The 27,365-nt window shown below is 45.0% G+C and overlaps 2 protein-coding genes across 17 annotated transcripts in view; one reads left to right on the top strand and one right to left on the bottom strand.

Moving 5' to 3' along the window:
• The window catches only part of PRR14L (proline rich 14 like), a 43,939-nt gene extending 27,650 nt beyond the window's left edge, over positions 1-16,289 (bottom strand). For 4 of the 8 annotated variants that reach the window (XM_032471922.1, XM_032471923.1, XM_032471924.1 and 1 more), the window contains exons 1-3: positions 16,122-16,288; positions 8,446-8,970; positions 3,529-3,601 (exon numbers count right to left, since the gene is read on the bottom strand). In XM_032471922.1, coding sequence (XP_032327813.1) covers positions 3,529-3,601; positions 8,446-8,919 — 547 coding nt within the window. In that variant the 5' untranslated portion in view covers positions 8,920-8,970; positions 16,122-16,288. Of the gene's footprint in view, positions 1-3,528; positions 3,602-3,931; positions 6,966-8,445; positions 8,971-16,121 lie in introns of those variants that run through there. The other 4 variants (XM_032471926.1, XM_032471928.1, XM_032471929.1 and 1 more) reach the window with 4 other exon arrangements.
• A 2,869-nt stretch (positions 16,290-19,158) lies between these two features.
• DEPDC5 (DEP domain containing 5, GATOR1 subcomplex subunit) overlaps positions 19,159-27,365 on the top strand; it is an 89,251-nt gene continuing 81,044 nt past the window's right edge. For 6 of the 9 annotated variants that reach the window (XR_004316684.1, XR_004316683.1, XM_032471708.1 and 3 more), the window contains exons 1-7: positions 19,161-19,367; positions 20,050-20,173; positions 23,608-23,695; positions 24,091-24,137; positions 25,426-25,511; positions 26,172-26,255; positions 27,260-27,309. Coding sequence is in view for 7 of the 9 variants with exons in the window: in XM_032471708.1 (XP_032327599.1) it covers positions 20,116-20,173; positions 23,608-23,695; positions 24,091-24,137; positions 25,426-25,511; positions 26,172-26,255; positions 27,260-27,309 (413 nt within the window). In the remaining 2 variants the exon portion in view is untranslated. Of the gene's footprint in view, positions 19,368-20,049; positions 20,174-23,607; positions 23,696-24,090; positions 24,138-25,425; positions 25,512-26,171; positions 26,256-27,259; positions 27,310-27,365 lie in introns of those variants that run through there. The other 3 variants (XM_032471710.1, XM_032471705.1, XM_032471709.1) reach the window with 3 other exon arrangements.

The following is a 27,365-nucleotide window of genomic DNA, read 5'->3' as shown; positions in this document are numbered from 1 at the left end:
GGGCCCATGCCTAGGTATGTGCCCAGGTGCAATGACAACTCAAATTTACACAAAAACTGGTACAGAAGTGTTCACAGCAGCTTTAGTCATAATTACCAAAACTGAGAACAATGCAAATTTCCCTCAAATGGGAAACAAATAAATCGTGACACAACTGGACAAAAGGATACATTTCATACACACAGGATGAAACACGGAGCACCGTGGATGAACCTCAAACACACGACACTAAACGAGCAAAGTCAGGTTCAAAAACTCCCCCTGAATGATTACATTTATTTGACACTCTAGAAAAGTCAAAATGATAGGGACAGAAAATAGATCAGTGGTTGCCAAGGGCTCGTGGCATAAGGGACTGACTGTAAAAGGAGCGGCAAGAAATTGCTGGGGTGATGGTGATGTTCTGTTTCTTGAGTTGGATGGTACAGTTGTGATTACATAACTCTATGTGTTAGCCAAAACTCACAGAACTGTACATAAAAAAGGTGAATTTTACTATACTTAAGTTAGATCTTAATTTTTTTTTAAATGAAAAACTTCAGTTCCCCAAATGTCTAGACTTCTTTGCTGCCTATTAAATGGGTGTGGTACTGGCTGATTTTCAATTTTCCACTCCCCAAAATATAAATTATAGGAGGATAATGACATAAATAGATAATACGAAACAGTAAATATTCATTCCAAATTACAAAAACCAATCAATAAATGCCAAGAATCTGGATGCATATAAGGCATGAGGGCTTTACTGAGAGATTCATTCTATCTACTTACAATGCTTAACTTATTCACATAACAGAAAAAGAGGCCTTTAAAAGATTGTTTAGACTTTAGTTATCCTAAATAATTGAGACTATCTAGTTCCAAAAATTATATAAGGTAGCTTCTCTCTCCCTGACTGCTTTCACCTCTGCACCAAAATGTATTTCCTCACTGCTCTTCCAATTTCTGGTGACCCTCCTATTTCAGAGAATTCCCAAATAAGCCTTAATGGAGACTGTTACTATAGTAACTAAGTCCCACAGTAATTAGTGGGAACTAATATTTGTATTTTTCCTGGAACCCATTCCATCTTTCTTATACAACCTTCCCCATCAAATCCAGTTACAAGGAGCTCTCAAAAAGAATTTTTTTTGGTAATGTTAGTTTTATAAAATAACTGAACAAAAAATTATAGTGAAACGGGCAGGTTAAAACTCAGAACAGCAGCAAGGAAGAGGTACCAGTCAGAGGGACACTCTTTCCTCGTGAAATGGCCTCTAGACTGACACCCATCACTGCTCCCTGATGCCCGCTTCTCCAGGGTCTGCCTTCCTACAATCAAGAAATAGAGAACAGCATCTTGGTTCACATGAAGGTCCTTTTAAATAGTCAACCATGTTCTCATTTTACCTAACTGAACCACAGCAGACATAATGACTGTTTAAAAAAGAAAAAAAATCTCAAGAGCCTGGAATCCCATGCTAACTTGGGAGTGCTGTGAATGGGACCTTTATACAGAGAAGGAAAAGCAACAGACTGGGGAGTGTAGCAGCCTGGGGTCACTTACTAAACAGCTCAGTGTGGCGATCCAAATTCACTCCTCAGCAGACTTATACATTATTTCAGCACACTGACCTTAGAGGTGCCCCCAGTCAGAATAATCCAACCTTCATATAAATAAGACTATGTACAGCAATTTGCACAGTGCTCAACAGTGCAAACACTTACAACAAAGGCAGCAAAGATCTGTTAGGTTTCCATCAAGAAAATTTAAATTAATACACTCAGGACTAGGAGCTATGCTCTGGGGCAGAGTGAAAATTCTAGCAGCTGGGGCCCCTAAAGAGACAGTACAATTAGATTTCCAAGAAACGCCATCTACTTCTCAATTCTGTAGTAAATGTAAGTTAGTGGATGCTTGACCTTGACCTTGGCAAAGCAGCTGAAATGCCGGGCCTACTAGGGAGAAGCACGGACATCTGTCTAACTCAAATCCAGGGCGGCAGCTGCAAGTCCCGCCTGCACTCCCAGCGCTCAGTTCCTATGGGGCCCTGCCTCCTTAGAACCTTCCTTTCTGCCTGGCTATGCCTGGCCACGACCCTGGATGGCTGAGTTGGCTTCCTTGTGTGTAACACAGGGACACGCTGCAAGGTTCTCGGGGTTGGCAGGCAAGACTGTATCACAGTCAGGCACTAGGTCACTGCTCTAAAACTCAGGTAGAGCCACTGCCTTTTCCAGGCTCCCCCAGATCAAACTGAGAACCTTCCACATGGCTCTTGGGGAAGAGGGCAAAAAAATCATTTTACCAATTTAAGTCATTAAACAAGAATGGTGTTGGGACAGGAAGAAGAGCGCCACAGAGCAGTTTATCTGAAGGCAGTTTTCGGAATAGCTCATCTTATCTGGTTTCAGCGGGGACCAGCTTTCTAGGTGGAGAGTAACTGGGAAAGTCCGAGAAGGCAGGTTTCCTTGTAGAAAATAACCCTGCAGGTTCTCCTGTTTAAAAGGCCCATTCAGTGGTTACATCAAAGCATAGTTCAATACATACACAGTGAATCTGGTGATAAGAGGTGGGTGAAAATACACCAACATACCTGAGACTCCACACACCGGGGCAGGAGCAGAAAAGATCTCAGCGGGGACGGTGACGGCACCACACTGCGTCCCTAGCGAGGCCCTAAGCCCTGGGTGAGACATGCACAAAGCGACACTCTGCATCTTCAGAGCTTTACTCTTTACGGGATGTCCACGCCTGTGAGCCAGAGAATCCCCGGCAGGAGGGAACAGCGTGACAAACCGGGACAAGCCTGCGTCTCACAGGGGCGATCTGTGCTTCCTTTTCTGTCCAGGCTGCCAAAAGCAGAGCGTCAAATCTGATGCTGTCTCACGGCAACAAAGTGTCCACGTAGTTAAACATATTTGCTGTATCTTTTTTTTTTTTTTTTTGCAGTTCTGATGACTCTGCTGTTAACCTTAACTGTATAATAGACACACACAGTCCTCTCTAAAGTTACCTAGGATTATTTCTGGCCTCGGGCCGGGGAGAAAAATCTTGGCTCAGCACTCTCTCTCAGGCCTCCTTCTTAATCAATCAATCAAACAAATTGAAGGCAACATCTCAGATGCCTATACCCAACCACTGTTTTGAGGAGCAAAACGAGGTAACGGAAATGAAACTGCTTTGAAAACTGTCTAGGTGATCGGGAATGAACGCCTCCCTCGCCCCTGCACAGAGAACAGAGCCCATCCTGGGCAGGTTCCTCCCTGTCCACATTAACCCTTACAGACAGGTAGTGGAGCGTCATCAAATCAAGTGAAAGACTTCACACCAGCAGTTAAGGTTCAACACACGGTCAACAGGGGCTCATCAGAGAAAAAGCAGGAAGCAAACTCTTATCACAATCAGTAATTCTGGGGGCCTGAGTATGTCCATGGGCAGTAATACTGAGACCACCTTCTGAGGCAGGGACTGAGAGCCTCATGTTCCCGGTGTGAACTAAACAGTGTGCGGTAAGTGTACAAAGGAAAAGATCTGAGAGAAATAAATACCTTTGCTTCTCAGACAATCTTCAGCGAGGTCCGTGCATAAAAGTTCTTTGCTCGCCTGCATCAGGAGATCCTCCTGCGGTAAGAAAACCGAGCAGTCAGGGAGGGTCCAGAGACACCTGAGCTCACCAGCGCCATTATCCTTAGACAGACTTCTTTCTGGCTCCCAGAAACTTGCTAGTGGTCACAGAGACTGGGAGCTGAGGGCAACAGTCAATTCAAATTAATTCAATCAGTAAAACTCCCACTCCTCTAGAATCTGCGCTTGAAAAGCCAAGTTTCCCAAGGTCTGTACAGTAACAGAGGTTTAGGGTGTTGGTGCAGATCCAAACAAGAAACACACTGATGCAATGTGATCTTCATTAAATGAAAACCTGAATGGAAACTCTTAGCAAGCTGGATGTACCTCAGTCCCTAAATGTTCTCGGTGTCAGGTACTTCTTTTCTTCTCAAACTTCCTGGAAGGGCTGTTTTTTCTTTTCATCCCTGCTCACTGGAAGAGGGGGTGGAGGGGACACCATCAGTGACACCTGGTTTCCTCCTAGAGGGAATCAGGAAAACGGGAAGGAGCAGGAGCAGGTACCTGGCGGGCTTGGAGCCCCGTGAGGACAGGGTCCTATCAGGCTGACCAGCCGGGAGACTCTGAGAGACCAGCAATGGCTGCTCACACCAAACTTTCCTCTTGGCCAAGGATTTAAAAAAATTTGTTTCCATATTGATTTAATTGGTAAGTACAAGATTCTGGTGTAGCACTCACCTACATCTACAGATAGTAAAATCATTGCTACAACTTTCCATAAGTTTTATAGCACTCAAAACAACAATAAACAAGCAAAACCACTTCATCTCTGATCAAAGTTCTGTCTTGGAAACAGAAGATCCAAGCGATGGTGAGGATGGCAGACATAAAGCATCATCACTGGGACGGAGCAGAGAGGCTGGGCTCAGGCTGTTCCTTCATTTTCTACTGAACCTTCAGTGTGGAACGCTCTTGCAGAGCATCGACAATGAGCTCCCACACAGCTTACGTGCGACACTACTGTGCTCGGGAAAAAAAAGTGTGTGAATTCTAGCACGACGCCAGACCAAACGTATTTGTAAGTGGGGAGAAGAGAAAGCTCTGACTTACCATAGAAGGAATAATGGAATTAGAAAATCACCATTTGGCAACCATTGCAGTGATAATTATCTCAACAAGAATCATCACTGGATGTGAAAACTAGTGGCTAAAAGTTTGAATGAGAAACAAACATTTACGTAGTCTCAAAATATCTCCCCACAAGATGCTTAATATTACGAAGGGGAAAAACAGTAAATTCACAGTGGAGAAGTCTGGCAGATCCCACCTGAACCAGGGGATGGAAGCTCCCCGGCTCAGGAAGGGGGCGCCTCCTGAGAAGATGCAGAGGGAACCAGCGTCACTTCTGTGGGACCCTAACCCCCCAAATGCATAACCAGGATCTACTCAAGTGGAAACATCAGACAAACCGAAATTGAGGAAAATTTTACAAAACAAATGGCCTGTACTCTTCAAAAGTGTCAAGGTCATGGGCTGAGGAAACGTTACAGACTCAAGGAGACTAAAGAAATGTAACAACTGAATGCTACAAGTGACCCTGGATTTTTCTTTCCTTTGCTACAAAGACATCAGTGGGATGACTGGCCACATGTGAACATGGTCTGCAGGTCAGATCAAAATACTGACCAAAGATAAAAGATGTGCATTAATTTCTTGATTTTGATTAATGTACTGTGGTCACATAACAGGACATCCTTGTTTGCTAGGAAATATGCAGTCAAGAATTTGGGTACCATGTCTGCAACTATACTCTCAAATTATTCAGAAGGGAAAACAAGCCAACGTGGTAAAATGTTAATCTCAGCTGTGAGTCTGACCACATGCAGAGTCTTGTGAGTTCTAGTGAACTGCCAAACCTAGAAGCAGTCTCAGGGTCCCCTGACACACCTGGAAATCACCCCCTACCTGTGCATGGAGAACTTCATTCTTCATTTCAGCTGCACAGCGCTCCAAACATGGATATTTATATACCATATTTTATTCCGCCTCTCTCCTATATGTGGACGTTAGGGTTGCTTCCAACATTTTGCAATGATAGATAATGCTTCAAAGAATAACCTCATGTATGTGTATTTTTCTACTGTTGGAGATGCATCTTATGGGTGGCTGCCTAGAAACGAGAGTGCTGGGCCAACAGGTCAGGGCACAGCAGTCTTGTGAAGTGTAGCCCAATTTCTCCTCTGTAGACTGATGTAACAACAGCAACACATGAGAACGCCTTTCTCCTCACAGCCTTGCCAACCCAGTGTGCTGTCGTAATTTTCCATTCTCAGCAACCCGATAGGTTTCATAAAAGTCATATCATAGGTTGTTTAAATTTGCATCTCTAATTATGAGTGAGCTTGACCATCACGTGTTTAAGTGCACGCATCCACACACACACACACACACACACACACACACTGACTTATCTATTCTAGTCTTTCCTTCGTTTTCTATTGGTTTTTTTCATTCTGCAATTTAAGAGTTCTTCGTATATTAGATAGAAGCCCACTATGATAAATGTTGCAAATATACTCTCCCAACTCATCAGTTGTCTTCTGACTGTGTTTGTGCTGATTTGACAATCTAGCAGGAGTCCTTATCTTGAAGTCCAAGATGTCTGGGGTCTGCAAACCTTAGGGGATGGTCTGACTGACTTTCTGAAGGGTCTGCAGCATCCGTCCAGATGTCCAGAGGGTCCTGTGACCTGACAAAGCCATGAGCTACCACTTCCCTGTGAACCCTACTGCCCTGGGCCCAACAGGACCACTTCTGCTCGACAACCCTCAGGAGCCCTTCACTGAAGGCTTCTCTCATTTCTCTTGATTCTTTTCTTTCACAGGAAGACAGAGTCAGCAACTCAGCCTCCAGCGGTGTATTTCAGGTTGTGTCGTCAGTGTGAGTTCTGATATGAACACATTTCTGGCCTCTTATACTCCTCCCAGATGACGTCAGACTCAACGTGGAAAGGAGGGGACAGGCTCTTCTTTGGCAGGAACCCCAACACTGACACATTCCTTGCTTCCCCTATGCTCCTAACCATACCCCCTGTATCTTGAGCTCATCTAAGTGTCAGGGGGTTGGGGAGGGACTGTCAGGATGAGGCCCAGCTATGGGTTAACTAGCGAACACGAGCACAACCACCACCTCAGCCCAGGTAACACATTCTGTTCACATATATTAAGGGCAAAGCCGCTTTTCTTGGCAGCTGTACCACCAAGTCAATTCTAAGTGACCAGTTAAAAGCTGTAGGTCTTTTCTTTCCCCCATAAATCCTCATGCTTTTTTCCTGACTTGTGTAGTTCCCTTTTTGGAACCAAGCACAAAATCTTGCATTTATAGCTATTAAATTTCATTTTGCTTTATACAATTCAAAATAGTATTTACTTCTGGTGGAGTCAGAAGGGAGAAAGGGAATGGTTTAAAAAAAGGAACAGGAAGACAGAAGTCTCTAGTTCTCAGGCTCGATGGTATGCACACACGTGTGTACACACATGCATAGATCCAAGTATTTTGTGTTTGTTAATATACTTCATAATTTATAGATGCATACTTTCATCTTATATCAATGAGCACATAAAGAAACTTGTTAAACTCAGCCCATCACATCAAGAAGTAAAGAACTTTTAGATCTGTTACCACATTCATTTAACTATGTTTTTAAGGACAGGCCATCGCAGCATAAATTCTGGTATCATGTTCAGCTGTTACTTAATGCTTTGTCCATTCCTGATTGTGGTTAACACATGCAGCCTACTAACAACTGTCAACTGCCCTGTAGCCAGTGTAAAGAAACGACGGATTTATCAGGTGGGGAAGGGAGCCTACCCAGGAAGCCCAGAGAATATGAATTTATTAGCGGGTCCAGAGCAGGTCAACTGCAGCCTGTGCTTACAAATAACCCTTTAAGGGATACCACCACACTCATCTGTGTAAGCGGTATCTGTGCCCGATTGCAAGCTACAATGGCAGAGTGGAGTAGTTTCAACAGAGGCCATATAGCCCAGAGAGCCTAAAATATTTACCATCTGGCCCTTTACATAAAAAGTGCACTAACTCCTGGTCTAAGGTACCAACTGGGGAGAAAGTAAGTTCTCCAGGCCACTCGGCAGGTACCATTCCTTGAGGGACTGGGGTCCACCAGGCCACCACGGCTCACTAACCACTAGTCTCACCCAACAAATCCCTCTGACTCTAATTTCAAGCACACAGAGACCTGACTTTCCATGCCCCTCCAAGCGGTGATTCCACTTCTCACTAGCAATTGAAGAACCGCTTTCTGATTTGTGCTTCTGTCTCTCCTAAGTGGGTTAGCTTGGATCAGTTCTTTGGCGACCATCACCTCTGATGTGCAAAAAAAAATCTAAGTCAAGTTTCTGGACCTGTATAGTTTAGGGCTTGCCCCTGAAATATGGAGACCCCTTGAGGGTAGCCATCCTATGAAGCCCTACCCGGGTCAACAGTCTCCCTCAGAGACATCTATGTGACACCTCACTCCATCCTCACCACGGTGCTACCAAAACTCAAGGAACAAGTCCACATCACTCCTTAACGTCAGATGCAGAAATCCCACACAACTACCACAAAGTGATTCAACATTCCGTACACGCTGCAGCTGCTTCAGAGGGCTGACACATTTTCTAGATAAGTACTTCCCCTCTTCAAGTGTCTGATGGGACACAAATGTTCTTAGAGATCATCAAAAGAAAGTTAACATGAAAATCATCATTTTGGAAATGTTTCAAGAATAAATCACCGAGCCACCTGTCAGAATGTGTACTTTATCCTGGGAAGTGTTACTCCTGCTGGAAAGCTGCCATTCACACACAACTCATCTGCATCGAGATGTCATTTCTTACCTGGCGAGGGCTGAGCCTTCCTTCAGCGGCTGCGGAATGTTGACGCAGGGCTTCCTCTGCTCCCTCACAGGGCTCGCTCACAATCTCCGCCTGGTCCCCTTCATCTCCGAAGACCTTTAGCTCCACGCTCTTGGCTTTCTCTTCCCTATCCAAGATCCCAGCAGCCACAGAACCTTCTGCTGGGGAGTCCACCAGCCCACACCGCCCAGGCTCACCCCCATGGTCCAAGGTCTCAGGGGTTTCTTCGCAACAACTTCCCGCGGGAGTCCTCTGCAGCTCCAAGGGCACTGCCCTACTCTGACTTAAACAAGCGCTCGGGGCTCCAGGTTTTACATCTGGAATCACGCTCGGCTCAGGGTCAGCATGGAGCTCTTTGGAGACACTCACTGGGAGTTCCGAGTATAACTCCTGCACCGCGGCAGACATGGAGGGACCAAGCAGAGCTGGCTGAGTCTCCACTCCGGATGACAGCATCGGGGCAGATGCAGATTATGGAGTCAAGTCTGTTACATCAAATGGCTCACCCTGACACAAATCAAAGGAAGGGATAAAAGTTTAAAATCTTGCAGGGTAGAAGAATGCCGTCTCAGCTCAAACTGGCTAAAACAAGGGCAAAAATGTCTGCCTCGCATGCCGGCATTATCTGGCACCAAAAAATCCACCGTAATATGCCGTGAATTTGAGGAAAAAGAAATATCTTAAACCTTTAATAGACATCTGTCTAACCTCAATTCAAACACTACCTTCTGAACAGTTCTCAATTTAAACCTGACTTAAGTAAGACCTCATCAAAGGCAGACAAGAATTGGACATGTCTAAGCATCCAGGAAAGACGATATAAATTAGAAGACAAAGATGATTTTCGATTTGTTTCCAGGTCATGAACCCTGCCTGTTTCCTTCACCACTGTAACCCCACTACCTGGAATAGGGACTTGACACAGAAGCACTTGGGACATATTTGCTGAATCAATATGTACTGAAGAATTCTAAAGAATTTGATTCACTGACTTTTCTTCATTAAAAATTCTCTTTGAAAGAAGATACAGAGAAAGCAGAATTCCACTCCTTTACTGCTTACCAACCACCTGCACAGTGTCCATGCGGGCTGGCACCAGGCACTGCCAAACCAGCTCTGGGTTCTACTCAGCACCTTGAGGTTTTCGAGGTGCCTTCAGACACCACTCATTTGATTATCTTAGGTTCTTGGACAACCCTGTTAGCTAAGCAGGGCAGCCGTCATCTTCCTGTTACAGGTTCTAACACACCTGAAGAGGTCAAAGGGGATCTGCCTGAAACATCACATGATTCACTGAGAGGTGGGGGGACACCTGGGGCTTCCGCTGAGCTGGTCATGTTCCATTTCTTCACTGGGTAACGTAAACACGGGTTATTTACTAAAATATGTATATATAAGTAGTTCATAATACTGTATTATTTAAGTAGTCAGAACAAACACACTCACACAGGGAGGGAATGGAACATGCAGAACTGGGTTTCCTGGCCGGTCACTTTTCCATCTTAATTTACCAAATGTGTGCAGTTTCCACCACAAAATCCACTTGACCTGACCAGGGCGGAAATGGTTAACCAAGTGAGATACTAGGCTGCATGCTTTCATTCTGACGTCTTCCCCGACCCTAGACAGGTGGGAGAAGATGAGAAATAACTGGCTTCTCAGAGTTCAAAATGAGGGCTCGTTGGAGGTACATCCCTTTGGCCAAAATGCATGTAGGAGAGGGAGGGTGTTTCAGACAACAGCTGATTCCTCCTCCCCCCACTTCCTAACATCCATCTTTCCCCCAAATAAACACATTACACACAAGGAAAATCCAGCACTGTGACTGCTGAGCTGTCACCTCCTTCCCCCAGAACATGAGCAGATTTCTGAGCAGGAGGGGCTCTCCCACACACCGAGCAGCTCCTTGCAACTCGGCGTCCTGGGTCCCTGTCCCTGATTATCGGGGGGGGGGCACCCACAGGCGTCGCTTACACAAAGGCACGTGTTCTGCCTCCAGGTCAGGAAGCACCCGCTCCACAAATACTCCTCGACTGACAACTGGTCCCCCTTGCCAGAAGGTCCCAGCGCTGACCTATGCTCTCTGGGCTGGAGCAGGGGGCTGGGAAGGGCAGATGACAGGTCCTCCTGTTCTGGACCCTTCTGCTTTTCTTCTGGTTTCCAACTCGTCGTGGATGGTTTATCCACGGTCCTATGCTTTCATCCACTGAGTGTCCTCAGTGTTTTCAAGGAGCCCTACTCAAAGATAAAAGGATGTAACGCGCCACTACTAACTTAAACACTAGAAATCACAGGAAAGCAGACTGCTGGTCCCTGTGGTTAAAGTAACACAGGAGGGCTGATGAGGAAACCTGGACCCACGACAGAAGCCAGGAGAGAGAAGCTGGTGTGTATGGGAGGGTGGCGAGGATCCAAGCAGGGCAGAGAAAGGCCCAGCCCTCCCCTTTCTCCTCCAGCTCGTGGCACTTCCAGGGCTACTTCAAGTTTTAGGCCACTTTGTGTGTGTCTGCAGGGGGGTTAAAGGATAAACTGGAGTTGCTATTTGATACTCCCCAAAGTGCTCAATTTGAATTTGGTTCAGTTTCTCTTTCCCATCGACAGACACAATCCAGCTCTGGCTGTCACACCACAGAGAGACAGAGAGTAAAGCAGGAAGGACCCCCCGAGAAGCAGGCTCGTGGATGGAGCCGGGCCCATGGGGTTCCCTGCCCCCCCAGGGTGCACGGTTCTCAAGCTTGGTCCTTGCACGCCTTCCTTCCCAGGCTTCACTCTTTTGACGCCCTCTCCTGTTCACACAGCTTCTCTGCTAAGAGGATGGAAGACTCAAAACAGCCCTTGTAAGCACAGAGTGACCACATGACCCAGCGATTCCACTGAGGAAAATGTGCAAAAACTACATGGCCGTTCTCTGCAGCGCGACTCACAGGAGCCAGGAAGTGCAAACAACTCAAATGTCCATTGACTGATGAACGGATCAACAAAATGTGGTCCTGCCACACAACAGAGTATTACTTAACTATGAAAGGAAATGATTCACTACACAACATGGATGAACCCTGAAAACGCTACATTGTAAGAGTCCATTTACACAAAATGTCCAAAGGAGCCGAATCTGGAGTCAAAAGGTGGATCAGTGGTCGCTTAGCGCTGGGAGAGCTGGAGAAACAGGGAGTGGCTGCTGGTGGAACAGAAGTTCCTTTAGGGGCAATAAAAATGTTCTAAAATAGATGGTGGTGATGGTTGCACAACTGGGTGATTGTGCCAAACACCACTGGGTTGTACAATTTAAGTTGGCGAATTGTATGGTATATGAATCACATCTTAATAAAGCCATTTAAAAAAAAAAGAAACCTGTCCCTTGTTCCAACCTCTTCTCAAGTTGTGACCTGTTTCACTCACAAGGATGGCACCCCCTCCTCCAAGTTAACGTGTCTAAAATAGAACCCATTCAACCCAGTGAAATAACGGAGTATTGCTGCGTGCAAACGGCCATGGAAACACGGATGAGTAAGATGCCCTCAGCATAACCGTCCATGCTTATTTTTGACCCCGTTGCCTCCATGAGTAATGGCAGCCCCTGTGGCCCAGAGCTCAGACTTGAAGCCCCAAATGTAAGGATATCTGACCTTCCACAGGCCACTCACTCAGCACTGGTACCCACGGACCCATCTCCAGCCGTGTCTCCAACCAACCTCATTCCTCCATTCCCACGGCCCTAACTCAAGATTTTGTTCTGAACACAGGATCATGCATAAAAACACACTTACTGAACAGATCTTTATCACAAAGAGGCAGTGGGGATAGTCACATGAAATGGCTCAGAACAGCCCTCAGGGAAAACAGTGCCGTTACCTCTCCTGTGCCTCCATCTACGCGGTAAACTGGTATCGACCAAAATGGAACTGCAGGGCTTTGGTCACCAACAGATGACTTCCAACTGACAAAAGTCAAATGTCACAAAGCTCCCATCTCTTGATATGTTCGTTTGGTGGAAACAGAACTCTAAGACTTTTCTCCCTGTAAAACAACTAGGCACATTGGCTGTGAAAGCAGGACACCCCCTCCTTCTTCTCCCAGCCTGAGTCTGGGTCTCTGGGTCCACAGGTTTCTCGGCACTATGTGCAGTCGAGTCACCAAGAACAGCCAGCCGGGTTAGGAACCCGCAGAGATGAAGCACCACTTAGGTACAAGCATAGAGGAGCAGAGTACAACCGTCCTCAGAGCAGTAGTTCACATCACTAAGCTCTCCTCTCAGTTTTCACCGTCTATCGGGATGCTGCTAATGCCATATACCTCTATGTAGAAAACTGCCTGGGATGTCTTATCAAACTAAATAAACATTGGGACTCTTTTTTTCTTTTTGTAAAAAAAAAATATATATATATATATAGAGAGAGAGAGAGAGAGAGAGAGAGAGAGGGAGAGACAGAGAGAGAGAGAGGGAGAGAGAGCACACAAAAATGTTTTAAAGAAGATAAGGCAAATATTAACAGTGTCACCCTGGGTCACGGGATCATGAATGACTTATCTGCATGTTGTACTCTTTTCTTCTATTACTGAGTATGTATTACATGCGTTAAAGTTTTTTTAAACTTTATATCTCAAGACTCAAATATGAAGCAATAAAGAACTGGTAAGTGTTAAGTATGACTCCTTTATCAGTATCTTTCCAAATGTCAGCTCTCTTCCTCAACCATAAGTTTTTACACTAAAGTGTTAAGTAAACTTGAATTAAGAGGAAAGAGTGAGTAATACAAGTTTCTAAAATGTAGACAGGAATTTACAGTTTAATCCTTACTAATAACATAACTAACCTATTGGGTGAGGACACCAGATAGTTACCTAGTTTGAGGTATAAGCAAAAAATAACCATAGATTCACAAACAACTCTTTCCAGCTGCTAGTGGCTGGTCATCTTTACCATTAACAAAAATAAGAATTAGATTGTTTAGGGGATGGATCTATTCCTGGGGAGGGGAGACTAACATTTAAAGGGAGTATGTAGCACAATTATTTCAATAAAAGAATAAATTCTTTTGAATTGAGAAGAATCATCTCCCAAACTCTCTGCTTCAAATGCAGGATCAGTGCTGGGAAGCAGTCCAGTTACCGGTCTCCAAACTGGGAGTCCAGGTCCCTATCCTGCCTCTCATTTACTAGCTGCGTGGCCTTGAGTGTGTCACTGAACTTTTCTTGGGTTTGTTTTTCACATGTAAAATGGACAAGTTAAACAAAATAATCTCAAAGCATCCTGCCACCCCCCAAAATGCCGAGACTCTAAATAACTTTTCCATTTCACTTTGTTTTAGCAAAGCACACCTACAGACGCCAACAATAGTGGTACAGAGCTCAGGCTAATCCCCACTGCAAGTACCGAAGGGCAAACAAGGCAATTTAAGAACGCTTTACATATGAAAAAGATAGAAAGCTGGTCTTTAGTGTGCCTTCAGGCATTTGGGAAGTTGTTAATTTCTATCCCACCAAATAACAAAAGCCAGGGGGAGGGTGGGGAAACCACCAGTCAAAGATTAACGTTGCAGCTCCCAACTCATTAGAATACAGTTTATAACACTAAAAACCTGACCATGTGGCAACTTTTACTTTAATCATTCGAATACTCCCCCAAACAAAAGTTCTAAGGGTACAAAGTTTACAGCAAAAAAAAAAAAAAGGAAAAAATAATCAAACAAAGAAAACAGCAGAACAGAAAACCATGTGCCCCAATAATCCCCAATAATCCTGAGTCTGAAGATCTCCCCTCCCTCTAATTCCAAAGCAGTGGGGTTGCTCTTAACGAAACAGAGCAGTTACAACAACCCTGGGCACTGCTGCACTTGTGGGTCAGGGACAACACTCGCGATAATGACCAGGCCCTCAGAAGTTCACAACACTCTTTTCACCTTGGGAAAGGGGCTTTCTTTTCCAAAGATTCAGACACTGTAGCCAATCCCTCCCTGAGGGAATTCGAAGAAGGGGCCTCTTCTTGAGGGACAGAGAAAGAAGAATCTTTTAATAAGACCTCTAGACAACCTGAGAGTGGGGCAGGGAAGCCCGTACACTAAGCAGGGCCCGGCTCTCCCACACGGTGCGCAGGAAACCTCAAAGGCACCAGGCACATTTCCCTTTACCTCCCTTCATGAGTAGGCAGAGAAAGGATCCCAGACAGGGAGTGAAACAGTAAAAATGCCCCTGATTTCTACTGACAAAGACTTGGCAGAAAAGATTTTCGTTCCTTTTTCAAAGGAAAGGGAGGAAAGAAACCATCTGTGCCACTCTAAATATACAGCAGGAAAGAGTCCTCCTCTCAAAGGTCTAGAAGTCCTCTTTTCCTTGGGAGCGTGAGAGGAAGAAGTTGGAATCCCCATCTTCGGGGGAGGGGGTGTGCGCAGACCAAAGGAAGCTTTTTCGCCACCAGAGCAAGTAGGGGAGTGGGAGAGGGCATCTCTAACCAGTCGGGAAGGAGTGATAGCTGCTGTGGACAAAGGAAAGGCCGACTTCTGGTATCAGGTCTTCCTCTTGGGAGTTCAGACCTGTTTCCAAAAACAAAGTCTTTTTTTCTTGATTATTCTAATTGAGGCCCTCTTTGTTAATTTGGGAAGTATGGCTGTATCTAAAGAGTAGAAGTGGCTCTTTTCTCTGCCGCAGGGGAAAAGTCTCCTCTCTTGTGAGACAGTGATGGCGGGGTGGGGTGGGGGAGACATGCATGGAAAAATGTTTCTCTGTGGAAGATACTAGTTTTTTTTAAAACAAGTAATAGCAACAGTAACAATTTACCAAAAGGTTACTATGTACCAAGCACTTGCACAAATTTTCCTTTAGCCCTCAGGACAATTCCATGAAAAGAGGACCCAAATTAGAGATGGGCTGACTGAGAAAAGGCTAAGCCATTAGTCAAGGTCACAAAGATGGGAAGTGGGAGACACGGGCTTGCATCCATCACACGCCAAACGCCACGGTCTTCATTGTGCAAAAGGGAAAAGAGCTCAAGGCACATCAAGAGACCTGGGGGGCGAAGCGGGGCTCCTTCGGTGGACACGACTGGAGGAGGGGAGGAAGGCTGACTTCTAATACCAGAAAGTAAATTCAGGGTCTTAGTCTCTGCATCTCGGGGCAAAAGTGAAAAATAAAACCGGGAAGGTTAAGTCCGCCTTTTACAGGGAAGGACGGAGCGATCCCCCTGTCACTTTTAGGCAAATTGGGTCTTTCTCTCCTCCTGGGGGGTGCTGACCAAATCGAGAGAGACCTCATTCCTGCTGAAAGTAAGTTCAGAACGGTCCCCTCGCGCCCCGGGAGCGGGTCTCCTCCGCGGACCAGCGCACTGGAGCTGCAGAAGAGCGTTCGCCCACGACGAGGGGCGTCGCCCGCCCCGAGGAGAGAAGTTGGGGGTCCCCCGCCGGGTCGAGGTCGAAGGAGTATCTCTCTCCCTCGTCGAAGCCACGACTCGGAGACGCCGCTTTCCCCTCGCGATGCGGGGCCCGGTCTCCTCCCTCTCCCTGGGTCGCTCCGTCGCCCGCAGCGCAGCCTGCGTTCCCTTCGGCGCCCTGAGTGGGCGGGGGGCCCGGACTCCCCTCAGCCTGCACCGCCTGGCGGAGGGTCCGCTCAGGGTGGAGTGGGGCTGGGCGGCTACGCCCGAACTCTTCCCGCCCCCGGTCTCTTACCCTGAGACCTGCTCCGCGGCCCGCGCTCGCCTCGCCAGCCCGGCCTCTGCAGCCGCAGCCCCGTCGCCGCCAAGTCTACCTGAGCCTGCGGAGCCGAGAGCTCGGGGGGCGCTCCGGCCACCGCCGCCTCTTCGTCTCTATGGTCGCCCCGCACTTCCTCATCCGGGGCCCGAGCCAGCCATGCGGGCTCGCCCAAGTCCCGCCCCCGCGGCGCGCGCGCGCACTCCTAGGTGCGGCTCTTCCCGCTTGGGACCTCCCTCCTTCGGCTAGCTCACGCGGCCCTCTGCCCCACCCCTAAAGCCCGGGCTCTTAAAGGGGAACGCACCTTTGGACTCGTCTCCTGCTGAGCCTCCCGCCCACGATCTGACTCCACTGCTCCCACCCTGGTCTCGTTTCTTTTTCTGGCCGAATGGCTGCAGTCCTCCTGGCCTCCTAGCTTCTGCCTTGGCAGTCCAGGAGATCTTTTTATAACTGGAATCAGTGTTTTAGATCATCATTCCCCTGCTCCTTCTCCTCGAAACAGCATCTTGTTTTAATTTCTTCGTAGCTGTAACACTGGCTGAAATTGCCGGTTCATCTATTTATTGACTTATTTATCATGTCCCTCCTACCCTTGTCTGTTCTGTTTACAGAACATCACCTAGAGCAGTGTCCTGCACAAGCAGACATTCAACAGATACTTGAAGGAAGGAAAAGAATATTTATTCAAGGGGGAATTGAGAAGGTCCAGAGAATGCAATCAACTTGCCCCAAAACACACAGCCTTGTGTTAGAAATTGGTGGTTTCTGACTAGAGAGCTAAAGTTTGAAGGTTCTGGGGGATTTTAATTCTGTCTTTGAACCAGTCAAAATGTGGACCATTTTATCTGAGATAAGTGTTGTCCCAGCTTTAGTTAGGGGCTGAAGATATACAAACCCAAAGGCTAGCTCCATTGTTTACAGCCTGTCCATATATGGTCCACATACATACACAGTTCACATATAGGATAATACAGATGCTGTTGGGATGAATCAACTAAAAATTCACTTTAAAACATTTCTACATTTATCATACTCAAGTCCTCAAGTTTTTTTCTCAGGCAACTACATGCTTATAGAAGGGGACCTGAGAAACCCAGTATTACTGGTTTGTCTTTTGCCTCAGGCGCTAATGTGACTGCATACACAGCACCATTATTGATTTCATATTTATTTTTAATGATGTTTATTTAAAAATGATATTTATTTTTAAAATTATATTTTGTTCTTCATGGATTTTTTGTATTATTCTATTTCAAAAAATAACATTATTATTTATCTTGCTGTGTTTTTTGGCACCCCTTTAACATTTTGTGCCCTAAGTAAGGCAAGTTTCTCATTAGCCTCATCCACCGCACCCTGGTCCTAGCCTTGCTCCTAGCTCTGTTTTAAGCACAAAAGGATCCCGAAGAAGTATCATACATATCATTCAACCCACTAAAAGTTGAGGAAAGCCAGTTTCCTGACAAATTCCATGCTTTTGGTGAGTCAATAACACCCTAAATGTAACATGTCCCTCAAACACCTTGTGAAGGAGGAAGAACACATAGTGTTTATTCCCAGCGGTCAGGGGAGAAGAGAATTACCTTGTGCAAAGTCACACAGCTAAAAGCAGACAGTCCTGCAGGTCGTTGGAGCACAGGACCGTAGAACCAAAAGCATTGGGCCCCCAGCCTGGGAGCTACCGGTGCCAGCCTTCTGTAAACGTTACCGGCTTTAGACAATTTTTAAGATCTCAAAATTTGTCAAGATATTTTACAAATTTTTGCCTGATTGAAAAGTGAAATAATTGCATTTCTAAGTTATGACAGCAAAGATGGACATCTCTCAGGAGGACTCAAATTCCCCAGGGAGGGAGAGTCCCATTAGCTGTGTGAGAGGGAAGGACTTCCCACCAGCCACTGAAAAAACAGCCTGGGGGATTTGGGCTTGTCTCTCGAACTGGCAACCGAAAAATGTCCTTTACATTTAACGTTTTATCCCTGAAAATCTTGCAACTTTTGCAGTCTGCTTGATAACATGCTTTTCTTTACCATTAAAAATTCCAATTATTTCTTTATATCGAATCCTGAAATAAAAGCACAGGTGCTTACGGAAGCTCTGGCCGCAGCCCACTCCCCTCACCCACTCCCCAGTCTCTGTGGTATGCGATGCTTCTTTCAACATTCACAAAACTCCTGAAAACCGTAGGTCAAGCAGCTGGAGCTGGCAACTTGCCAGGAGCCCTCGGCCATCTTCAGGCACTGTCCACAGAGCTCTGATTTTTTTTTTTTTCCCCTAAGAAGATGTCCCGACAGATATGGGCTTAGTCTGAGTCCTTGGTTGAGACATGAGGTTGCTGGTTAAACGCTCAGCCTTCGGAGCCAGGTTGGATCCAGCTGGGTCAGGATCCGTCCCTGCTTCCTTCGGAGGAGTTTTTCGTGTCCTCAGCCTGTTTCCCTGTCTGTGAAGTAGGATAGCACCTGCCACCTCCTAGGGAAGCCTGTGAAAGCTACGGTAGCTATTTCTAATAACCAGAGAGGCACGCAACGCCACTCGGGATTTGGAAGTCTCTGACGAGCCCCTCAAGGCGGATACTTTCCAGCATCGCACTAGGTCGCACGTGCTCGGTCCTTTGCATTTTACAGAAGTTCTCCCAGAAACCCTATTTTGTGCATCTCAGCAGCCCTGTGAGGTCAGGCGAGGGTCCATAACATCGTTTACAGATGCGGGGACACTCGCCCGAGTTGGCCCTGCTGGGGACGTTACTAGGTAGCAAGCGAACCTCCTGGGCTCGGATCTGTTTCGGAACCTCTGGGACGAAACGGATTTCCCTTCCGGGAGAGGCGGCCATCAGGCTCGGTAGCGGGAAACGCCGGGGATGCGGAAAAGGGGTGGGGCGTCCCGACCCGCAGGCCGCAAGCGAGGCCCCGCCCCCGGCGCGAGCCCCGGATGGGGAAGTGGCGCGGACACCGAGACGAGGCGGAGGCCGAGCCAGAGCGGCCCGGGGCGGGGGGTGGAGTGGGTGGGAAGGGGGTGGTGCCCCGGGGCGGAGCCATCGGAGCGGCGCGGGTTCTCAGGTGAGCGCTCCGTGGACGCGGCGGGCGGGCCAGCGCCGGGAGCTCACGCACCGGATCCGCGCCGGCTGCGCGGGCGTAGGCGGAGCGTACGGAGGAGTCGCGGGGGCCCTGGCCGGGGTCCGGCCCTCGGGTCTCCGGCCTCAGGCGGGAAGGGGCTCCGGAGCTGCGGGTGAGTGGAGCTGACCGCCAGGGCCCGGGTTTGGGAATAAGGCGGGAGGGGGCCGTGGATAGGTTCGAATCCTGACGCCACCTCCAGCCCGCTGTGTGACCTTAGGCAAGTGCCTCCCCGTCTCTGATCCTCAGTGGCCTCAGCTGTGAAATGAGGGGGTGCGGGGAGGAACTGCTGAGAGTTTGTGCAGATGGAGGTTTGGGGAAGGAACCCGTGCCTTCCTCTTATTTACACTCTCCTTGCCCGGAACATCGACGGCGAAACGTCGACAGTGGAAGTGCCTCCCATCTCTGAGGGACCTTAGACAAGTTCCTTGCTCTGGCCCTCACTTTCCTCATCTGCAGAAGGAGTGTGCCTAACCTCTTTTAAGACCTCTCTAATATTTGGGTGTTACTGGTTTAGATAGAGGCAATGTAATGAGTGCTTCATTCATTACAAATTTTCCCTTTAAGGGTGTGATAAAGTATCTGCTCGGAGGTTGGACTAGACCCTGGCCCGAATTCCCTTTCCTTCCCAGATTCGTTGGTTCTGTTTGTTCTCCATGCTTCCTGGTTATTAGAGGAATCATGCAAGGGTTGCTGCCACCTCTCTGCTGAGCAACAGCAATATTTTCACTGCCCTAAAATCTAAAAGCAGTTGCAAGGGAATGTCTCACATTCCAGCCTTTTTGTTTGTGTTTCAGTGGCAGGGAGGCAAAATGATTTCTCTCCCCCAAGCCTGGAACAGCTGAAGGAAACAACAGTACAAGATGAGAACCACAAAGGTCTACAAACTCGTCATCCACAAGAAGGGCTTTGGGGGCAGTGGTCAGTATCGATTGTTCTTTGGGGGTTGTGTAAGTTTGCTGAGGTTCTGGTGTGTCCTATACCTTGAAAATTACACACTGGCTTGTGTGACAGTCGAGGCTAGCCAAGCAACTTAACTGAGTGAAGCAGCAGGTGAAATACCGTAGTAGGGAGGGTAGGACAGGAGACACAGGGTCCTTCCAGAAGTATTTGCATTTTGCATTTTAAGGAACGTTGTGAATATTGCCAGTTTACTATGCTTTATTTGCTTGTATTTTTTATTACGTATATATTGTGTATGTCCCATAAAATTTCAGTCGGCACTGGCTTGGCAGATGAGAAAACATGTTCCGTGAGAGAGAAGTAGTAGATATACGTAAGACAGGTATGATCAAAGCATGAACCTTTGCCTGGCTCCGAGGCGCAGTGAGAAGGGGCAGGATACAGCATGTTGTCCCCCATTAAACAAGAATCGGCTGTGAGCTCTGCCTCTAACTTTCCCTGTGACCTTGGACAGGCCTCTAGTTTACCTTAACTACAAATTCAAGCATTTTAGAATGGTTTCTCCATTTCTCTTAGCACCCTGAATCTATAAATCTGCAGGATAGGAAAATACCTCCTCGTAAGTTTTTTTTCTTTCTTTCTGTCCTAACAACCTAATTTGCTTCAGAAATTGGAGTTAACAACCCAATGAGTATTTTAAAAATTTGCATTTGAATATGCATTTGCTCCTCTGTTATATATGTATAAGCCTCCCAAAGACAAGGATGGCCAAAAATGGAAAAGAATAGTTTCTGTATCACAAGGTCTGATGGGGATAAGTGAAATGATGTATGTAAAGTATTCAGCAGAGTACCAGGCTTCTTCCAACTGCTCAGTAAATGTAGCCATTGTAATTCCCAGGACAAGGATATACCAGGCATCGCTATATTTAAAACTCAATTTCTGCTGAAACCACAGTCTGTTGTTAACACTGGACTTTGTATGCAGTTGAGGCTGCTGAAGTTTGTGGAGCAGAATTGAAGAGACAACAGAAATAACTTTTGACAGAGGAAAAGATACAGTATGTATAGTGTATATACAATGTACATGAGTCTGCTGTTTCCTGTGTACAAGACAAAGGTAGCTGGGTGCTGTAGCCAGTGTGCTGCAGGACTGTGAAGAAAAAAAGAATCCGACAATATTACCCAGCCGAAAAAAAGAATGAATACTACCATTTTCAGCAACATGGATGGACCTAGAGAATATTATGCTTAGTGAAGTATATCAGACCGAGAAAGAGAAAATACTATATGCTATCACTTACATGTGGAATATAGAAAAGAATTCAAATGAATGTATGTGCAAAGCAGAAATAAACTCACAAATGTGTCCTTACCAAAGGGGAGAAGGAATGGAGAAGAGACAAATTAGGTGTTTGGTATTAACAGATACAAATTACTATGTATAAAATAGATAAACAGCAAGGATATACTATATAGCACGAGGAATTACACCTATTATCTTGTAATAACCTCTAATGGAATAGAATCTGCAAAAATACTGAATCACTATGCTGTACACCAGAAACTAACACAATCTTTTAAATCAACTATACTTAAAATAATAAAGTAAAATAATTAAAAAAATACATCCAACAAATACTTATTAGGTACATAATGTACCAAACATAAAGATCATGACAAAGTCCGTTGTCCCTAAGGAGCTTTTGGCTTGATGAGACAGACATGCAAAAAGGAAATGACAAAACAAAGCAGGATGGAATATAGGTTCAGGGAGCTTAATTCAGACAGTGGAAGTTAGGAAAAGGCTTCGTAGAGGATTTGGCATACATGTGTCGACGGAAACAATATACAAAAACAAGCAAACAAAAAAACCACTGTGGGATTAACCCAGTGCTTTGCTTTCCTGGGCTGAACTTTTGTTGGGTCTGATTATATTAAAATTCTGGATATACTTATTTGTCATGGTTTTAGCATAATTAAAGGCCATGTCTTTCCCTAAAAATTAAAACGGGGGAAAAAACCGTCCAATCTTTATGATTCTGGGTTTGTTATATTTGAAAGAGTTTGCCCCCACCCTCAGTGGGGGGCAGAGGTAGATAAACACAGGAAAACATCTCCTCCCTATGTTTTAAGAGTCTCATTGGAGCCTACCATGAACTGAAATCTGAAGTTTTTCTCTGATCAGGTGCTGCCCTCCCAGATCCAGGACATGTTATTTGGCTTGTTTTTCATGAGGTCTGAGAGCTGGTGTGCTTTATGGACCCTGGACTAGTAATCAGTCCTGGCTAGACTGTCACTGGCTATCTACCCTTTGGCAAGTTGCTATATCTCCTAGGTTGTTTCCTTGCTTCTGTTAGAACCAAAGGTTTATTGTGAGGGCCACATGAAGACAGTATTTTGAGAAGTTCTTTGAACACCGTATAAATAGAAGGAATGGTGCTGTCTCTGTGGGACCCAGCTGTTTTGTTCCCAGGATATACCAGATACATGTCATTGGAGGGAGTGAAGGATCGTCTAAGAGGCCTAATTCCCAGAGAGTAAGGGTTGCTTTTTCCCTGGGAGCAGGGGCCTGCAGACAAAGGTACCTGGACAGTGTCCCTCCCACTCAGCAGCTCACTCGCTCCGGATCCCGGTGCTAATTCTGTAGTCGAGCTGAATCCCAGTTTTAGATGGAACCTCATCTGTGAGCTGGAGTTGTAATACCAACCTGCTGGGGTTGTCAGGACCCAGCATGAGAATAGACACAGCAACCTGTCACCCAAGTGACTTGTTTTCGGAGGGGAGGGTACAGCTCAGTGGTAGAGGGTGTGCTTAGCATGCATGAGGTCCTGGGTTCAATCCCCCGTACCTTCGTTAACAAACAAACAAACCTATTACCTTCCTCCCCAAATAGTAAAAAACAATCGAATTACCTCCCTCCCCCACCTCTCCCTCCAATAAAGCAAGGATAAAATACTGGGCTTTAAAAAGAAAAAAAAAAAGAGGAAAAAAGAGAATAAGAAAAAAATTAAAGTTTAAGAAATAATGTGACTGTATAGATTGTCAAGTTAAAAAATATTTAAAAGAAAACCACATACATATGTAAATTTAAACCACGTACATATATAAATATAAACCACATACATATATCTGTATGTAGAATTTGTAAAGCAGACCGCCATATCCAATCCCTAAAATATATTTATCTTTTTTTTTTTAATTGAAGTATGGTCAATTACAGTGTACCAATCTCTGTTGTCCCAGTCTTGCATATACATACATATGTTTGTTTTCAAAAATATATTTATCTTTGAGCCTTGGAAATAAGCTCAGTCAGAGAAAGAATATAAAATTCTGGGTTGTAGATATCTGTTGCCTTTAAAAGGTAAGTGGACCTAAACAAACAAACAAACAAACAAAAAAACCCCAAGTGAGTGGTTATCTACCTGAGATCACTGAATTGTCTTTCAGATGATGAGCTAGTCGTGAACCCCAAGGTGTTTCCTCACATCAAGCTTGGGGACATTGTGGAGATTGCTCACCCCAACGATGAGTACAGGTGAGCGTTGGACTAGGCTCAAGGGAACTCACTGGGCCACCTGCTGGTTCCAAATGAGGTTTTGTCTAAGGGGCTTGAAGGGGAACACAGCTCTTTGCGTTTGGATAAAAATGCCCCAGCCCTCTAGGACGTGATAAACCAATCACCTTTCAAAAAGTGGTCCATTCTTCCTGTATTTAAAGCTGAGATGACAACTCTGTGAACAATTCTGTAGCGTTTATCCATTTCCTGGAGGACAGTGCAGAGCTTCCTTCTAAGGGAACTTTCTCCCATTGTCGTGCTTCCTTCAGTTACAGTCAGTCCAGTATGATGTTTGTCTTTTGTGGGCAGTGAGGAAAACTGGTTAGTTGCTGCTGACAACATCCCAAATCTTTGTTGCTTTTTCCCCCCCCCAGCCCTCTGCTTTTGCAGGTCAAATCACTTAAGGAGGATTTGCAGAAAGGTAAGAATTCCATCTCTCTTCTCTAAGATTTTTACACTTTACTGTTTTAGAAACTGTAAGAAACCCCTCTTCTCAATCGCAGGGAATGAGAGCACAATACTCCTTATCAAATTCTGTTCCTGCTAAAACAATAAAAATCATCAGATAGCAAAACTGCCAAGGAATCTCATTTCTCAGCATTTTGAAGGCACTGAAAAAAAATCTGTATTTAGAGTCAAGAGGAACGTTAATCTGAATAGATGAAGCTTTACACTTGTTGGCAAAGCATGCTTTGCTCAATATTATATTTTTTCACAAAATGTTGAGTGCCTATTTTGGGTTGGAGCAAGGGAGGACTGGATATTGTAGATTACCTCCCACTTGTGCAAGGCGCTGTTTGTTATCTGTCTTTCTTGGTCTTCCCACTAACTCTCTTTTATAATTTTATTTATTTTTATTTGAGGGGGAGGTAATTAGGTTTATTTGGTTCTTATTTTTAATGGAGGTACCGGGGATTGAACCCAGGACCTTGTGCATGCTAAACACGCACTCTACCACTGAGCGACATCCTCCTCCCCCGCTAACTCTTGGGTAAGCAAGGAAACTTTGTCTCAGTAGGATGAATTGGCTTCGCTGGAGTAAGTGAAGGAGCCGGAGCAGTGATTCTCATTACTCATTCTGGATCCAAATCCTTTCTTCCTTCCCCTAGTGACTGTACCATGCTGAACAAGGAACTAAAATGTTAACTGACAGCAAATAAAGTAATTCCTTAAATGGCAGTCGACAGACAAAAAAACCTAACTTGTAAAGGGATTTTGATGTTAACCACTTTTTAATATTTTAACTTGTTGGGAAAACATTCCATAAAACCCAGGTCTTGAGGGTCCTCCTTACCCTCACCTCCTGCCACCTGTTAAATTTCTTACTTACCAGACTTAAGGTCTCTTAAAAAGTTGATTTTTTCCTTAACTACCCCTGCTACTTTCATCCCAAAAGAGGAAGAATCTGTTTCCTTTTCTGAATTTTCACAACCCTTCTTTCTTACATTGCTTCTTAAATTCTTCTCTTTCTCTCTCTGTATCTCTGTCCGATTCTCTCATTTTTTAATTACTTGGATTCAGGTCGTATTTTGCCTGAAAAGCAGAGAACTCTCTAAATTTCAAGCTTCTAGAAGGCAAAGGATATGTCTCACCCTTGGCAAAGGATCAAGCTTGTGTTGTTTGTTGACTGTCTTGAGTATTTATACATTAGACTATATTTACCTGATTTTTCAAAATGTGTTATCTGATCCAGATTTCGTCTGTTTCAGAAACAATCAGTGTGGACCAGACTGTGACTCAAGTGTTCCGACTAAGACCTTATCAAGATGTGTATGTGAATGTTGTGGACCCTAAGGTGTGTCTTTGTTCTGGATTTGACTATCTTTTGGGGAATGATTAACACCCTTCTTCAACACTGGGTCTCTAAGGAAATAATGAGTTACTTAAGTGTAGTGTTAGACTATTAAATACGTGGTCATATGTAGGTTATATGACCATTTAGGTTATAGGTAGGTTGTAGCCTGCATTTAAAGCCCTCCCTCGTTTTTAAAAGCTTGTCCTAAAAAGGGTCTGCATGTTTATGTGTGTTTGTGAAGCTGAACATAAAATTTTGTAGTAAAATACTGAAATTTCTTTGCATATTCTCATTTTTCTTTGAGAAATGATGCTATAAAATTTAGAGGCAAAAATCACTGTCCAAGAGATATTATTGACATTATCAAGGAAAATGAAGCCACAGCTCGTTGTGTTTGTGTGTAAAAGTCAGAATCAGTACTCTGGTACCCTTTGCCCTGAACCATGATACAGCGGCTGTAGTATCTGTTGTAGACTGATCGGTACTCGAAAGCCTTTAGCTGGATAAAATTCTGTTTGTCAGGGTTCTGCTATTAAATGGTCTTCCAGGAGTTGACTTTTTTGTCAAAAGGTTTTCCTGTGTTGAGTGTGAATTGCCTTATGACTGTAAAGTGTGGCAGAGTAATGCAGAGAGATGTTTTTGATTGATTATCCCTTTTAGGATGTGACCCTTGACCTCGTGGAATTAACCTTTAAGGATCAATATATTGGCCGTGGGGATATGTGGCGGCTAAAGAAAAGTTTGGTAAGATGTGGCTTTAAAAGTGCATTACTTTTTTACTTTTCCCATTATGTTGATAATCCACGTTCACCCTGGAGATTTGGGAGATCTGGTAGGGAGAAGAGGATAAAATCATTGCTAATTCCAGTAGCACAGAAGAATTATTGAAAACATATCATTTGTCTTTTTTAACTTTTTTTTTTTCAATAGTTTCTTTCCTCCTGTTTTTTTTCCTTAATGGAGGTACTGGGGATTGAACCCAGTGTTTTGGGTTTGAATAGGAATTTATAGTATTATTTTACATTTGAACTGGACTTTAGTTTTCAGATTTTTACCTGATCTCATTTACTCCTCACATCTCCTGTGGACAGGCGTTTATTACCCCTGATTTATAGATGTGAGAGCTGAGATGATAGCCCAAGACCTGAAAGCTCGTCGATACTGGGCTAGAACCCAGATTCTGTTGCTTCCAAGTTAGACAGCTTTTTGCTTTACCCTCCTCCCATTTTTCCTTGTTTATTTATTTTTAATTAACATTTTCTACTTAAAATGATCAGGTCATCAGAATTGTGAACTGGGGCTGAAAATTCTCCTTTTGGGCTTTTTGAATATTATGAAACAACAGATTACAGGTAGAATTTCCATATGGTGTGTATTTTCTGAAAAAAAAAAAATCTTTGCTCATTTTTTATTTGGTGGAAGAGGGCTTCACTCTCTAAAATGAGGAATAAGTGTTCCATGTGTAAATGTAGTTTTGGATGCAAACATATTTCAAGATAAGTGTTATCAGTGAAGCTGGCCACTTATTATCCACCTGGCTTTGACTGTAGTTCACACTTGCCAAACTCTGGAGATCCTACTGTCATACCTGCCCCAGTGGGTTTTCCTCTGGGATAAACCTGTTACTCCCATGTTAATTGAACTTTGGGTTATTAGAAGAGACTAGAGCCAGGAGACTTTCTTTGTGACCTTTTATGGCGTGATGTGTTGTTGAATCTCTCTCTCTCTCCCCCTCTCTCTTCCCTTAGGTCAGCACATGTGCCTATATCACTCAGAAGGTGGAATTTGCTGGCATCAGGTAAATACTATATCACTCTTGATTTACCAGCTTGTAAACGGGAGTAGGATCTAGTG

Source organism: Camelus ferus, chromosome 32 (genome assembly GCF_009834535.1).
Source record: "Camelus ferus isolate YT-003-E chromosome 32, BCGSAC_Cfer_1.0, whole genome shotgun sequence".
Taxonomy (NCBI): Eukaryota; Metazoa; Chordata; class Mammalia; order Artiodactyla; family Camelidae; genus Camelus; species Camelus ferus.
This window is presented reverse-complemented; position numbering and strand designations above follow the sequence as displayed.